General features: G+C 35.7%; 1 protein-coding gene across 19 annotated transcripts in view; it reads right to left on the bottom strand.

Moving 5' to 3' along the window:
• The window catches only part of NRXN1 (neurexin 1), a 1,070,346-nt gene that overhangs the window by 673,641 nt on the left and 380,632 nt on the right, over positions 1-16,073 (bottom strand). Inside the window, exon 7 of one of the 19 annotated variants that reach the window (XM_057740889.1) lies at positions 7,879-7,902. The exons of the other annotated variants lie outside the window; for them this stretch is intronic. Coding sequence (XP_057596872.1) covers positions 7,879-7,902 — 24 coding nt within the window. The remainder of the gene's footprint in view (positions 1-7,878; positions 7,903-16,073) is intronic. 19 annotated transcript variants of the gene reach the window in all.

Genomic DNA, 16,073 nt, shown 5'->3' with positions numbered 1-16,073 from the left:
TCCCCACATCCCATCTATCATAGCTGTGTTCAAAGCATCATAACTCAACATTGTCTAGCTCAGCATTTCTCAAACCAGGTTTCTCATCTGCTCTGAACACTCTTTTCTCAAGCCTCCCAAGGATGGTACAAAACTAGCACCTTTCTAGATACATAGAAGAAAAATTAGTTATTCTGTACAATAGATTCCTCAGGACTTTATTCCCTTCCCAACACCAGCAGAGCTCTAGATTAATGCAAACATACAGAATTTATGGGAAAGATTCTGGAAGTAGTTTACAGAATAGAGGAATCACTGAGCCATCACGTCTTGAAAAGGAAGAAACATGGGGAAGATCTAAGCTCCTCATAGTTTTTGGTCTCCTATAGAGTTGTGTCACTCATATAACTCAACAACAGCGAACCCTAGACTCAAAGTAATTTCATTCGAGTCCTGAATTCCCCAAAAGGGATGGAATTTGATTAGCTCATCTTGTATTGGTCGGAAATATTTACTCCCAGTACAGACCTTTATGATTGGAGTAGGGAAACAGGCAAGATTATAAAACAGAAGCAGGTGGGGGAATCACTGTAAGAGGACAGCCTACTCATTGATTAACACCTGACATTGTTAACAAGTCAGTATTGGGATCTAATATTAAAAGAGAATCCTTCCTATCATGTAGAAATTATTACCATTTCCTTTTTTAGTGTCACCTAGGATATAAACTTATGTCTTCGGCTTCAATTAAAAAAAAAAGGACTGGCTGATTTGTGATTAATTTTCTTTTAACTATGAAACTTTATCAGAAATCTCAGTGAATCACATAAATGTAAATTTTAGAACTGGAAAAAAGAGACTTATAAAGGTTATGAAATTTTCTCTGGCATTTATAGCTAGGTCTGCCTAGGTGAAGCCAAATGAGAAACTAAGCCTCTAGACCAGTTGATCCCAAACAAGGCTGGTCATCAGAATCACCTGGGAAAGAAATCTTTAAAAAATATAGTAAAACACAGGGAATATAGCCAATATTCTATAATAACTATAAGTGGAGTATAACCTTTAAAAATTGTGAATCACTATGTTGTACACCTGAAACATAATACTGTACAACAGCTACACTTCAACAAAAAGAGATGGGGAAAAAAAGCATATTTCTCACACCCATTCCCTTAAGTCCTACTTTAATAAGATTGAAGTAGTGCTTCTGATACTTTCTTATAATTTTTTACTTCCTAGTTACTTCCAATAACCAGTTAAGCTTGAAATTCAATGTTTCTTGTAAAATACGGGGCCTTCCCTTCCCTTACTCTCCATGGAAAGAACCTACTTCCCAACAAACAGTGAGTACAAAACATATAATAAAATAGATGAAATATAAACAAAGCAATCAAAAAGCAGAGCACATTCTCACTTCTTAGTTTGGAAGTAATTTGATTGGTGAGAGAACATTCTGGCCAGACTGAATCATACCACCTCTTGAATCAGTAGCTATAATTCACAATACATATGTTCATTCTCACACTGAGAATTCTCTGGTCTCAAGGATAAGACACATTTCCACATTCACAAGCTGTAAATGCTGTTTTTCCTTTTCTACCTGTTGTGAGTAGACCAAACACCCTATTGAAACAAGTCTTTTCTTTCTAAAGATCATTGGCCTTGACACCATATGGCAACAATGTGATATATTTTATATTCCATGCTTCCTGATAAGTAGCCCCCCCCCTCCATTCCCCACACTACATGCTTTACTCATGGACACTTCATAAAACCATAAGAGTTAAAGAGAACTTCTAATTCAAGGTCTTTTGAAAATTTCTTTCCAGTTACCCAGGATTCACATACTCTACAAAGATTTTGTTCTTGCAATGCACTCTTCTATTTTTTGTAGAAATGAGAATTGTTCTAAATTGATTTTATAAAAATAATGGTTCACCACTCAAATTTAAAAAACACTGATTTAATTCAGCTTTTTCATTTTACAGATAAGAAAACTAAGGTCTGGGAAATTTAGGAGACTTGGCAAAGAACACTTAGCCTGCGAATACCTAAGACTAGAATTTGGATCTCTGACTAAATTCTATGCTCTTTCTACTCTATTCTGCTGCAATTCTAATGCTATTTTAGATAGATTTGAATGGACACCTTCACAATTTCACAGGGAAGCAAATATTCATTTTGAAGAATATAGACAGTCTGGCTTTTTCACCATGACATTCAATACTAATTTAATCTCTTTCCCAGATACCTGGTTTTCATAACTCCTAGACAAAATATGCACAATTATAGCTTTATAGCTCTCGTATTACCAGTTAATATTACTATTATTTTTCTTAGCTATTATCTCAAAGTGAAGTAATCATCTTGACTACCTTACTATATTTGCACTAATTATGTTAAGCTTCTCAACATCAAAATATTAATTTTGTAGTTTATTTTGATTTATATTATAATGAAAGTCATTGACTTAAATGTTCAAATATTCCTACTTAAAAATAGAAAATGCATTTTATTTAAAATTGATAGTATTGCCAATAATGTGGGGAAAAATCTATCATTTTACAATACAAATAAACATAAATTGAATATATATAACTATATTGACAAGAAGCTAATTACTGGATAATTAGGTATATCAGGAAGAGGTGATCTGATATTATTTTTTATATTCATAGTGGTTCTCAACTTGGCATTACAATGAAATCACCTAAAGAGCCTTGGAAAATATTAATGCCTCAGTCCCAGCCCCCCCACCTCGATATCCTCATTTAATTGGTCCAGTGAGTGTCCTGGGAGTTGACATTTTCAGAAGTTTCCCAGGTCGTTCAAATCAAGGGTTTAGGAAAATATGAGCCACACATTTAACGTGTAACAATTATGCATCTATAAATGTACTAATTTAGTTATAATAATGTGACAAAATGTTCAGCTCTTTAAGCTATAATTTACACTTCAGACGCGACCTGCCTGTGTATAGTACTGCTTTACATTTGCATATTGCTTTAGTAATTAATAAGTAATCGGCATATTTTTCTCATAAAATGGGAACACAAGTGCAATTCCTCTCTCCCTGTCGATGTACATTATCAGACTGGCCTTTGCAAACCTCTGATTTTAAGTCACAGTTTTCTTTACAAAGGCCAGTTTTTATGTAAAACCACATGCATGAATCTTCAGCCCACTCAGATGCTGACATTATACATTTCCTTCCTGAAGGAAAATCATCTAAGACGCAATCTAGAGTTGTATCTTGCTGCCAATTCAGGCAATCACATTTGCCCAAACACAAAGAAATCCCCAGTTAGCTGAATTCAATTGTTTTCAGGGTTTTTTTTTTTTTTTAATTTAAAATTTTATCCAATTTCCAAAACTCTCATTATACAAATATATAAGGTTTAAGTATTTCTGGCAAAATTAATGCAAACATTCAAAGAAGGCAAACATTCCTTCTTGAACAGTGCTCTTTATCTGCTGGTCAGAATAAAACCTGAAGCTGATGAAAAGCCTATGGAAGCTAAATATCCCACCGTGGACATTAAAAATGAGGATGTTCTACTCTAAGGAGAAAGTCACAGAAGGAAGTGTTGGAATTAAAACAGATAAAGAAAGAAAGATGCAACACATGAGCTTAGTCCTGAAATAGTTAACAAGAAGAGCTGACACCCATCCATTAGCAGCTTCTCCTTGACAGGCCTGTCTTTCTTTAACAGGTTGATACCTCTGTACACCACAGGCTGAAATTTTAAGTGTCTAAGCTCCTCTTCCTTCTTATAGACAAATGCACAAATAACTGATTTTTGCTTCCCTTGCTGCTGTGCTATAATAAAAAGTCAGCCCGGGATTTTAACCAAATCAAACACTGACTAAAAGCCTCACAGAAGCCTTTTAATAAATTTCTGCTTGTGTTTTCTTTACATGTATTTCAATTTGAAGACAAAGAGTTTCTTCCCCATTTCCCTCATTTGCTGTTGCTTGTTTGACTAATTAAAAAGCACACTGTTTGAATGCTGAAAGGAGAGAAAACGGAAGAGTGGGCAGATGGGTCAAGATGGAATGTCCGTGGCTCTGGCAGGCCTTGTGATTCTCTCCATTAAAACAAATCCTTTATTCTTCTAGCTCAGATTCAAGGAAGGCACAGAAGCAGCCCTTCAGCCTTTCCTACATCATGTCAAAGTCCTTTTTATACTTGGCATACAACCTAGACGCATCAGAATTCTGTACAAAATGGAAAGTTTTATGCTTCCAAGCAATTCAAGTGCATTCTGCGGTCCCTGCGTCCTGTGGGCTGCCCTAGCAGATTTGAGGCATCTCATAGGGCAAAGTGGTTTGAAAGCTTTGAGGTTTTCTTGGCGACTGGAAAGAATAATTTGACTTCACTTGGAATAAGATCATATTCAGCAGAAAAGATCTGCTGTGCTCAAGGTCACGGACCTTGGCTCTGTGGATATTCAGTTATTCAGCAGAATAACCATTCCAAGCCTTCAAAGCACTTTTGGATGCTGCTGCAGGTGTTGCCTGCAGAGACCTTCCTGACAGCCGCTGAGTTCCTGCATCTGTCTGTCCCCTTCAAGATGCTGTCTGTTCTGCTCTCTGAAAACCACATTCCCTCTTTATACATATATATGCATGTATATGTATGCAATCCCAAAGGCCTTCAAAGAAATGTTTCCATGAATCGAGATCTGTATGCACATATATAAAGGACTAAATAAAGTTTCTAGGGGGAATAGATTTTTTTTTTAATTGATGCATTTCAAAGCCTTAAGTCTTAAGCTTAGAATGTGTTTGCAAAATAAGTCATGGAAACCCCAAGGAACTAAGTAAGTAATTGATTACAGAAACATAGTAAAGACCTACTATGTGTGAGGCACTACGTTAATTGCTTTGAGGGAAACAATGTTGAATTAGACAGATATCTATCATGTAAGATGCTTAAAATGCAAGGAGGACACATGGCATATAAGAGGCCAAGGAAATCCAAAAGACAAGATTATTTCTAAAGTGTTGAGATACATTTCTTAAAGAATGTAAAACTTAGATGACATCTTGAAGGATGACACATTTGAAATCTAGGGAATTTGGGAAACAGCACTCCAGGTGAGGGGATGAAAATGAGTGAATGTTTTGAGGTGAGGAGTCAAGCAATTAATGAAATTCGACTAGAACTAAGATGGCATGAAGAAGAATGGCAAATGATGTGAGAGAGTTTGGTTAAGTCTGAATTATAGAAGGCTTTGATAAAGGAAAGAGACATTCCTGACATTTTTATCATGAATATTTAGCTGAGAATGAATCGTGAATTATTGATTGGCACAGACTTAGGGACAACAGTTGCACCTCATACTTTTGTTATGAATATTAAAGTTTTGAGCAATGCAGTCTATCTAAAATGAAGGTAATGATTTCAATGTAAAAATAAGGAGACTTAAGCATTTGGAAAGCTATTCAGGTTTAGTTTGGGAGGAGAGAAGAGACAGATGGTTGGTCCATCCCTAGATATTTTTATTCTTATTTCCTATCAAATAGACGTTTGTGAGGAAAAAGAATTTGTGTAAAAAGGGTTTACTTTGCACTATCTATCAAGGAGGATATTGGTTTAACGACTCAAAGAAATAAAGCAAAGCTACATTCTACTTAATTGTAAGATACAATCTAGTGAGTTGCATTAAACATGATTAAATAATATTATGAAGAGACTTTAGAATCTTTAAAACTACTATATTGAACATATAAGAAATAACAGTCCAAGATACTCTAAATATTCTATGTGAATGCCAACTCTTCTGGTAGAATAAGTTTAAATGCAAATGAATACAATGCCTAAATACATTTTCTTTTGACTTTGTTCCCAGTGACGTGGTTAAGAGCCCAAGCTCTAGAATCACAGTAGACAAATCACCACTCCATCACTTATTAGCTTTGTGATTGGGGGGCAAGTTGCTTAAACATTGTAATTCTCCAATTTCTCCTATTTAAAATGTGGGTAAAAGTTATATTTACCCAGAGATTAATGAGTTGATACTTACAAAATTATTAGCATAGAGTCTGGCTACAAATGCCATCCAGTTTTCCTGGTACACAAGTTTTGTTGGTTTGTTCTTTAGTCTTATAAAATCAGTTCTATCAGTTTTACTTCATGGCAAGCTGCTTTCACTTCTTGAATAAGAAAACATATTCTACTCCCTAAATTATAAAGATATTTTCCTCTCTTTTCTTCTAGTATTTCTATAATATGCAATCCCTTTATGGTTTATTTATATGAATGATACAGAGGGGAACCTAATTTTACCTTATTTCCCACATGTATAATCAGTTCTTTCAACACTCTCTATTAAATATTACATCCTTTCCTCACGGTTTTTAAACACCACATTATCATATACTAAACTCTATATATATCTGATCTATTTCTAGACCTCATTTTTCTCCATATACCTGTTTGTCTGCTTCTATGCCAGAACCAGACTGCTGTACTTATAGTCATTTCACAGTACCTTTTAATATCATGTTGGTAACCTACCCAAATTATTATCTTTCTCAAAAAAATTTTAGCTGTTTTTGTTTGCACATTAACTTTAGAATCAATTTGTCAACTCCTCAACCCCCTCCCAAAAGTAAGATTATGAGTTAAATTGCCCTAAACCTATCATTTAATTTAAAGCTTGAATCATCCGATCCAGGAACACATGGTTTGTTTTTCCACTTATTTGGGCCCTATTTTGTATCCTTCAGGAAAGACATTATTTTTTTATGTAAGTCTTACACAAGGCCAGTATTTTGTAATGTTTGGATAAGCTTTTCATATTCCTAAAATCTTCAACGCAGGTAAAAATTCGAATGATTTAAACATGTACACTAATTTGATGTACATCAAATGATTTGAGAGAAAATCCCATTGATATTTTTGCTTTGCCTCTTTAGCCTTCTATTCTGATCTTGCTAAGTAACTGAAATGGTAAGAGAGATTTTTATTCTTTATATTACTTTTTCAGATATTAAAAAAGGATTTTTTCCACTAGACTTATATACACATGTTTATAGCTAGCTAGCCATACTATTTTAAAATTCTATCTTATGGAAAGGAATAAAATCTATAAATTCCAGAAGAAACTATCAAAGCAATCATAATAATAACAACAACAACAATGGTTTAACTGGAAAGAGACAAGCAGCCCCCGGATGGCTGATCATCATGACCCTATAGTCAGAAAGTAAGGTCTAAACCATCCTGACAGATGGACATCAATTTTAGTCTCATAAACTTATAGGACGGAATAAAATTCTCTTTTACCAGCTCACTGGAGGACATGCTTTCCTCTTAAGTCTGGTCTTCATTTAGTCTATCCTCCAGGTTGAAGGAAAATAATTCTTTGCTATTACTCACCAATAACAACCCTGAGGGACACAAAGGTACATTGAAAGTGCAAATAGTCACCTTCCTCTTGCAATTTCACTACTGAGGTACAGCACTTAACACATTAACTCAGGAAATGAAAATGCTGCAATTTAAGCCAATTCAGGCTGCTAGAGAGCATCTACAGGTTTGTTAAATAGAAATTTTTCTCTATAAAAGCACAGCAACATAAATTTCTTGATTTTGATACTGAAAATAACATGTCAAATACAGGTATATTCCAAATGTGACCCCAAATAAACATTCAAAGCCACACCCCGGAAAGCAGTGTTTTTCTATAAGCTATATAGAAAAATGTCTCTAGTTTTCATTTCCAAGAAAAAAAATAATACAAGAATTATTAAAAAAAAATAACAAGGCACCTCCTCTGGAATTAACAGCACCTACATCTTTTTCTTTATTGGGCTTTATTTTTCTTTCTATATAGCATTTATCACTACCTAAGTTATGAATTGTTTATTTATTTATTTATTTATTTACACCCACATGTCCCAATAAAATGTGAGCTCCGTGAAAGCGGGAGACTTTGGTTGCTGCTGTTGTCATGATGGTTGTGTATCACTGGATGTCAGGGACTGGGACAGTGTCCAGAACCTAGGGGATACTCAATAACCATGTGTTGCCTGTATTATTTATAATTACTTAATTTGCAATTTGCACGTGAGCACAGGAACTAAAAACTAACCAAATAAGCTGTGTTAAAATATAAGTGGAACTTTCTGTCATTATTATCGATGACCCTTTTAAGCTTTACTGTGCTTTAAGTTAAAAATCAAATTTGATTATAGAGCTAAAGGAAAGTTACTTCTTGAATGTGAGATCAGGAATGATTTTTATTTACATGACTATCTAAGGGGGGGAACAGGTACTTATCACACATTAAACAAGTCATTCAATTATATTTTTTCAAAGTGCCACCAAGGAAGGAAAACTGAAATGTGCCTTGAAGGCAGATACTCAACTGGCACTTAGGAAGGCATTCCCTGAAAAGGAACACTTCAGTGGCTGGGACCTCATGAAAGAGTAAGAGTTAAGGCAGGTAGAAATGGAAAGGAACATTCTAGGTGTCTACAGAGATATCTAGAAAGTTCTGAGGCCAGAAGATCTTGTCAAATTCTAGAAACTATAAGAATGAAGATGTACTAGAAAAGAATCAGGACAAAACAGGTGGAGGGCAGCTATTCTGATGGCAGACTTTCTTCTCACACTGAAATTTGCCAGCTGGAGTCCTTGGAACTTTCCTGAACTTTCCTGCAACCAGTAGCACTGTGTCCCTGCCAGATGCTGCATCAGTAACAAGTCGAAGCAGGGAATACTCTAAAATTGGCCAATTTGTTTAGTGATGAGGGTGACTCCTGGCTGGTAAAAAAAAAAGGGCATTTTGTATTCAGAAAGTTTGAAATTCCTTAGATGGCTTTCCAAATTTCATAAGCACACTGTGATATGAGATCAAACTGAGGAGAATCAGCTCTTTGGCTGAAGATCTGAGATCTTTTTAGGGGAGGACAAAAGGGAGCCAAACCTCATCCATCTATTTTCACACCAGTGACACAAACTAGGTCCAATTATTCAACTATAAAAAATTCAGCTTTCTTATGATTCCTCAAATGCCATAATTGTTTCTGACTCTATACTTTTATTATCTTTTTCTCTCTGACCTGTTCCATTGGCCACATATTTCTAGAATCACCTCAAGTCCTACCACAAGAATCCTACCTTATTTAAACCATCCCTCCTCTGATCTATTCAGTATTTTATACCCTTTATTATACATTTTTTCCTTCAATTGCATATAATTCCTGAGAAGAGAAGGAAGAGGGCAGGAGGGAGGTAGGAAGGTAGAAAGACTATAGATGTGAATATAGAATATTTTTATCAAAAGAAAATTTCCAATGAGGATTTAAAAGACCAATTCAAGGTCAAGCATTACATTCTTTGAGAGAACATTATTCAATCTGGGCATCCTGTTTTAATATTTCTCTATAGAATATCGATGCAATGGGAAGTCCTCCCAAACAATTACTTGCTAAACAAGTCATATCTATCAAACACATCTCAATTTTAGACATATTTGCTTAGGTCATTCTCTGGAGATAGTCCCAAAGAAGAAAAAAAAAGTTGAAACTTGTAGATAATAATCCAGGGGAAAAAATATACATTATTTCATTTATTAGCCAGCTTTAAGAGCCTCACATGTCTTGTTCTTAGGTGTTCAGAATATACATGTAAAGTATAACATTTTTAACACTGTTAAAACCAGTTCAGAAAATATCCTGAGCCCTGGAACAGAAAAATAGGTAAAGAACATGAATAAACAATCCATGAAATTGAAAATTAATGATCAATAAATCTAGGAAAAAGTATGCAACTTTATAAACATTGAAAGAAATGCATGGAAAAACAAAATAGAAATAGCTTTGTGTTTAGCTTACAATATGTAATACTGGTTGGGTGTAATAAAGAAAGCACTCCATATCATAACTAGTGGAAATGCAAATTGGTATAAACTACAGGGACTATAAATTAATTTATTTAAAGACTCAAAGAAAAGTTCTGCCCTTGTCCTAAAATTTGTGCTCCTAGATAACACATCTAAGGAGAAAAGTCAGACACGTGAACAAAAGTTTGTATACCAGACATCTGTTACAGACCTAAAAATCAGGAAAATTTGTAAACAATGAAAAAATTCAATTATTGGAAAACAAATAATGAAAGAACATGAGGATGGAATGTTTTGCATCATTAAAAGTCATGCTTTTATGTTCTAGTGATGGAGAAACTCTTCACATAAAACTAAAAATAACAAAGGGAGTTCAACTCGAGGATGGAAGATGCCTTAGAGGACTGGGACGGGGAGGGTGGGGGGGACTCGAGGGAGGGTGGGGGGGAGTCGAGGGAGGGAGGGAATACGGGGATATGTGTATAAAAACAGATGATTGAACTTGGTGTACTCCCCCCCCCAAAAAAAAAGGATGGGTAAGGGAAAAATAAAAAGGAACATAAGTATCGGAAAAAAATAAAAAAAAACTAAAAATAAAGCTAAGCCACACAAATTATAAATTGTATGATTATAATTATAAAGTATATGTATATATATGATATACATGTACATATAAATGCATTTCTGAAAGAAAATAGATTAGAATGTTACCATTTCTGTGTTGCATAAAAGTGTGGGGTTTTTTCTTTAATTTTATTTTTTTTATCTTCCACATTTTCTATAATAAGCATTTTTTACAACCAGGAAAAAGTTAATGTTAAATGATTAACAGACTCATTTTTCCATGTGCATAAACTATTCTACATAAATAGCTCCCTTTTACAAGTCAAGCCAAAGAGATGCCAAACCATATTGAGTTCTGCAGAGACTCAATCGCCAACAATGACATAATACAAAACCTCCTACAGAGACCCTCTTCTTTTTCACACAACACTGTATTTTTTTTTTAACAGTGTTGAACAGTTGGAAATGCTGAGAAGCTACAGATGAGATCATTAGCAGAAAGTATTTTCCATCGCGCTTTTGTCAGGGAAAACCCCTTAGTAGATATTTATTTCAGAGTCATGTTTTTACCTGAGCCGACAAAATTTAAAGCAGAGTACATAAAACATGTATTTGCAAGCATCCTCCTCTAGCACATGTAATTCACTTTGGCTATCACACTGATCGAGATAATTTGTCCTGGGCTTGTCCTCTGCATGACCCTGATTTGCAGGGTGTGAGAGACTGCAAGACAGCATGTGGTCAGGGCTTCAAAAGATGAGATCTGAGGAACCACTTCTAAAATTCACTAGAAAGGCCAGAAAGATAGCCTGATGGTGATTTACAATCCTTTATAGTCTGCATTTCAAGTATACTATATGTGCACCTAACCAACAGACTTAATGCATCAACAAAGCTCATGAAACCCCTCCATGAACTTGGGTTCAGCAGTCTGCTTCACTCCTCCTCATTTCCACTGCAACCCAGCATGCTGGACTGAGAAGCCAAGGATTTGTTTAAAGGAACAATCCACTTTCCTTATGGAATCTTGGGCCCTCACCTCTGTAAGCCACCTTCGCCTTGGGTTGCTGAGACCATCTTCTCAGGGGCTGCTCCCTCTTGTACAAATGTATATCCACGTAAATCCTCACAACTCATGGGCTCTGAGACTTCCTTATCGGTTAATCTTAAAGTTCCTCTCCCTCAGATTCCAATACCTCTGAGCTGAGACAGGTTTTCCCTGCTTTCCCTGACAATGAATTCAGCTTAATTTAACACCCAGTCTGTCTGAAAGTCTTCAGCCTTCCTTTATCAACCTATAGGACTGATGAACAATAGTTAGAAGTGTATTCAAATTTTGAATAGTTTGGATTGTATATAAATTGTGTGTGGGGGGGTCTTCTTTCAAGGAAAAAAACACAAAATTAGGTACATACACAAAGAAATCACAACTAATTTCTGAATGTGCCAGATCCTTTTCTTCTGAAGTTTCTTTAGGTATTTGCTAAAAATAACATAGAAGTGCTTCCAGATTACAACCTGGCTTCCTCTCCTTGCAGAAAATATTCTACAACTCCTAAAACGTCATAGAGGCAGGTGCAAATGAGGAACCCTGGATTTTAAGGTGAGAGAGTCAAATGAGAAACTTCTGTTTACAGAATCTGCTCAATCACTTACTTGATTGATTGGTTTTGCTTTTTATTTTGTGTCAGTCTCTCCTTGGGGGGTGGGGTGGGATCTGCTTCTGCTTCAGTCAATGACATTGGGACTTTGGCTAAGTTATTTAAATATCTCAAATCATGTCAGATGAGACTAGGAATACATATTTCATTACTTGATTTCTAGGAAGATTAAGTGCAATCAGAGGGAAATGGATTCATACCCTATTGTCTGAAAATTCTAATACTAGAAGATAACTCTTTTTCAGTGCAAGGAATTTCTATTGACTCCCTAGCACTCTTTCTGGCACACAATACATATTTCTCTGATTAGGGACTGATTTGTTTGATGGGTGGGAATGAATCATAGAGGTCATCACTGCCCTGCTCTGTCCCTAAAATGTAGGAAAATGAATCAGCTGTGGTCATCTACCTTCTCATTGTCTAATAGCCACAAGTGGTCTAAATCCAATAAAATAAAGTGGACACTGGTGGCATTTATATTTATTCTCCAGCTGTTTCTGTCTCACAATTTTATCAATTCCAGTCAGAAATGCCCTTGTTCCTGAGGAATTTGAAGAACTGCCTCCAATGTGCACTGTCCCCAGGGTGTGTGGATGTGATATACAGAATGCGCCATTGTATATAAGGGACTTGAGCATCTGCAGAAATAGGTGTTCACAGGGGGCCCTGGAGCCAATCCTGCATGGGTACCAAGGGATGACTGTAAATATCTACTGTGATAATTAACGACAGCATTGTTTTTATTTAAGCTATTTTGTAAGGTAGTTAGGAAAGTGATTCTGATACAAGAAAAGATCCCAAATGTGAGGTCCCTGCTTTGTGATGCTAGACCTTCTTGTTATTGCTTTATATACATATAAAGCATATATATATATATATATATATATATATAATGATAAAATGTGATTTCAGTAAGAGCAAGCAGTGTATGGCTTCTGATGTCATGTGATAGCACACTGTTTTCGTGCAGATGTCAACACAGTTATCAAAGGATGATTCACTTTCCGGTTCTATGCTTTCTTCCTCTGGATCCACTTAAGAATCTGCTCTGAAATTTAAACATCAAATAATAATGCTTCCAAACAATTACTGTGACAGCAAACACACCAATAAACCTATAAGCGGCAGCCCAGTATTTTACCCCTGTCTTTAATGTCAGGTTGCTTTTTTATTCCAGAGGTCAGGAAAACAAACACTCTGTGAGCTCATTATGTGCATGCCAAACCAGCAGGAAAACAGGCGTCTTTCCAAATGCCAGACAATGAAACCTAGGATTTTTCTTTGTACCCCACTGTAATTCGGGTGATAAAACACTTGCTAATACAAGCTATTAAAACAAACCAACAAACGGAAACCAGTCTCTCATAGTCTATTTTAAAAACCTCGCACTGTGTTCTTAATTAACGGCTGACTTTTAAAACAAAAATGTCAGTCAAGAAGTACAAAGTTATCTTTAGCTCTGTCTAACTTAAAATTTTAAGATCCTGAATATTTGAAGATGAAAAAAGTATAAAAATAAGTAATTGGCAACTCATTTTAGCCAACACTTTGTAATTAATTTTAAGTGGTAGAAAAACTACAAAATAGGAACCCATTTTTCTATGGTTTCTGGTATCTAGTGAAATTACATTATAGTAAACTTCATTACCTGGCACTCAAAATACATCGTTCAACCACAGCTCCTTTCAATAACTGGTAAGAAAGTAATTCATATCCATAATAATGATCCCCAAACACTACCATTCCTGGGAATTAGATCACAGTAAAAATAAGTAATTCTGAATTTTATTATTAGGTTTATTTCATTTTATTTTTACTTCATTGGAAATGAGTGACCTATCTGTTATGCACGTGCATAGTAATTCTTTCCTGTAGAGAATAACTTATGACCATGTTGAAAAAATAAAAGTTGACTCTTTATCCTTAGGAGCTTTTCTAAAGGAAAACTATCTCTATAAAAGTAAAGAATGTGAACTTGCTGACAAAACTTGTTCTCTTCCATTCCTCTTCCTTCTTTACCCCTACCCCTTCTTTTTTCCATCACTCATAACGATAGGATTAGTATAGCTTGTACTGGGGCTTTGCAACTGTAACAAACAAGGACAATTTTGTCCTTATTTTGACAATTAGCTCCTGTTAAAATAAGCCCTGCACAATAGTCTACCCAGAGTTGCACTGAAACAACAAGAAACCCTAACAGCCTATGTATGATGAACCCTTTTTAAATCAGCAGATTACTGTAGGATCATTATGGGCTGCTCTGTGACCACCGGACAGGCATTGCAGCCTGGAGTGATGGAGGGTTTCCCTGCAGACACCTGCAGGCTGGACTATCAGTTGATCGGCTTCACTGGTAAAATCACAGAACCAACCATGAAGTCTCTATTTTAATTTTTCACACATCTCTTCTACAACTGACACCACTCATCATTCCTGCTCTCCCTTAATACATTGCTATCTTTGACCTCCAGGTGTCTAGATGCATGGTTCTGCCTCATTTGTATCTCTAAGAAAATGTTTAATGGATTTTTTGAGATGTAGTTTACACATCATAAATTTATTCATTTTAAATGTACAACTCGACAAGTTTTGGTAAATTTACCATGTTGTGCCACCATCACCACAATCTAATTTTACATTTCCATTGCACCAAACAGAAACCTTGTGCCCATTTGCAGTCGCTCCCTGTTCCCACCCCCAGGTCAACCCAGGCAACCACTACTCTTTCTGTTGCTATTGATTTGCCTCTGCTGGACAGTTAATATGGAAACATACAATGTGTGGCTTTCTGTGTCTGACTTCTTTCACTTAGCGTAATGTTTTGGAGGTCCATCCATGTTGTAGCATGTAGCATGTGGAACACAATAGTATTCCATTGAATGGATATATTACATTTTTGCTTACCCATCTACCAGCTTACAGACATTTGAATTGTTTCTACTTCTTGCTATTATAAACAATGCTGCTATGCTATGAACATCTATGTACAGGTTTTTGTGTGGCCATGTTTTTATTTTTCTTGGGTAGGTACCTACGAGTGGAATTATTGAGTCATATGTGAAATCTATGTTTAACATTTTAAGAAGCTGCCAGTTTTCCAAAGTTTTACATTACCATCGGCAATGTGTGAGTGCTCCAATTTCTCATCTTCCCCAATACTCGTTATTATCTGTCTTTTTGATTACAGCCATCTCAGTGGGGGCATCTCACTGTGGCTTTAATTTGCATTTTCCTGGTGGCGTATGATCATGACTATCTCTCATTTGTGTCTGACTGTTCCTTCTCTTTTCTATTTTTTAATTCCTCTTCTTTTTATTGTTCTTTAAAGTGTTTATGTCCCCTTTTGCCTTTATATCTATTTCCTCATGTTGAGTCCAATCATATTTAATTAACTCCCATATCTAAATGGCTGCAGCTTATGGCTCATTCTCAATCTATCTCCATGAAGTTGCGGAGGTCACAATTCTATTTGGAAAAGAGGCAGGGAAGCCGAACTTTAAATTTATGCATAAATACTACAGAGAAGTTCAAGTTAACGTTGATTTACATATAAATATTTAAAGTATTAGTATAGCACAATTTGGATTTTAAGTAAATATGTTGACCACGTGATCAGACTGTCCTGTTCTCCTACTGCCTCGTGGATAGCGTGGATAGTATAAGATTCATTTGGTTGGAAACTGTTTCATTTTGGAACCCAGCTGTCAGCACTATCTTCTCCACCTGCCTCTTTTGTTTCCTTCCTTTTCCTCTGTGATGTAATGGCTGCAGTTCCTACTCCCTTTCTTTCCTTCTGGCTTTTTCATCTTCCTATCTAATCAGCAGTCAATAGGGTGACTCCAAACAAAGGTTCAAATGATGCTTAAACAAAACTTAGCCATTTCACCCTGTGCAACCAAGTGAACGTGGGGAAACAGAGCAAGGAACAAAAGAGCAAAAAAGGTCAAATTAATTTAAGTCCTTTGCAACCTGGGGAAAACATGTCAGATCCTGATGCAAAATAGAATGTTTG

The sequence above is a fragment of the Hippopotamus amphibius genome, chromosome 7 (genome assembly GCF_030028045.1).
Source record: "Hippopotamus amphibius kiboko isolate mHipAmp2 chromosome 7, mHipAmp2.hap2, whole genome shotgun sequence".
NCBI lineage: Eukaryota > Metazoa > Chordata > Mammalia > Artiodactyla > Hippopotamidae > Hippopotamus > Hippopotamus amphibius.
Note: the sequence above shows the minus strand (reverse complement) of the source record. Positions and strands in the feature narration are given on the sequence as shown.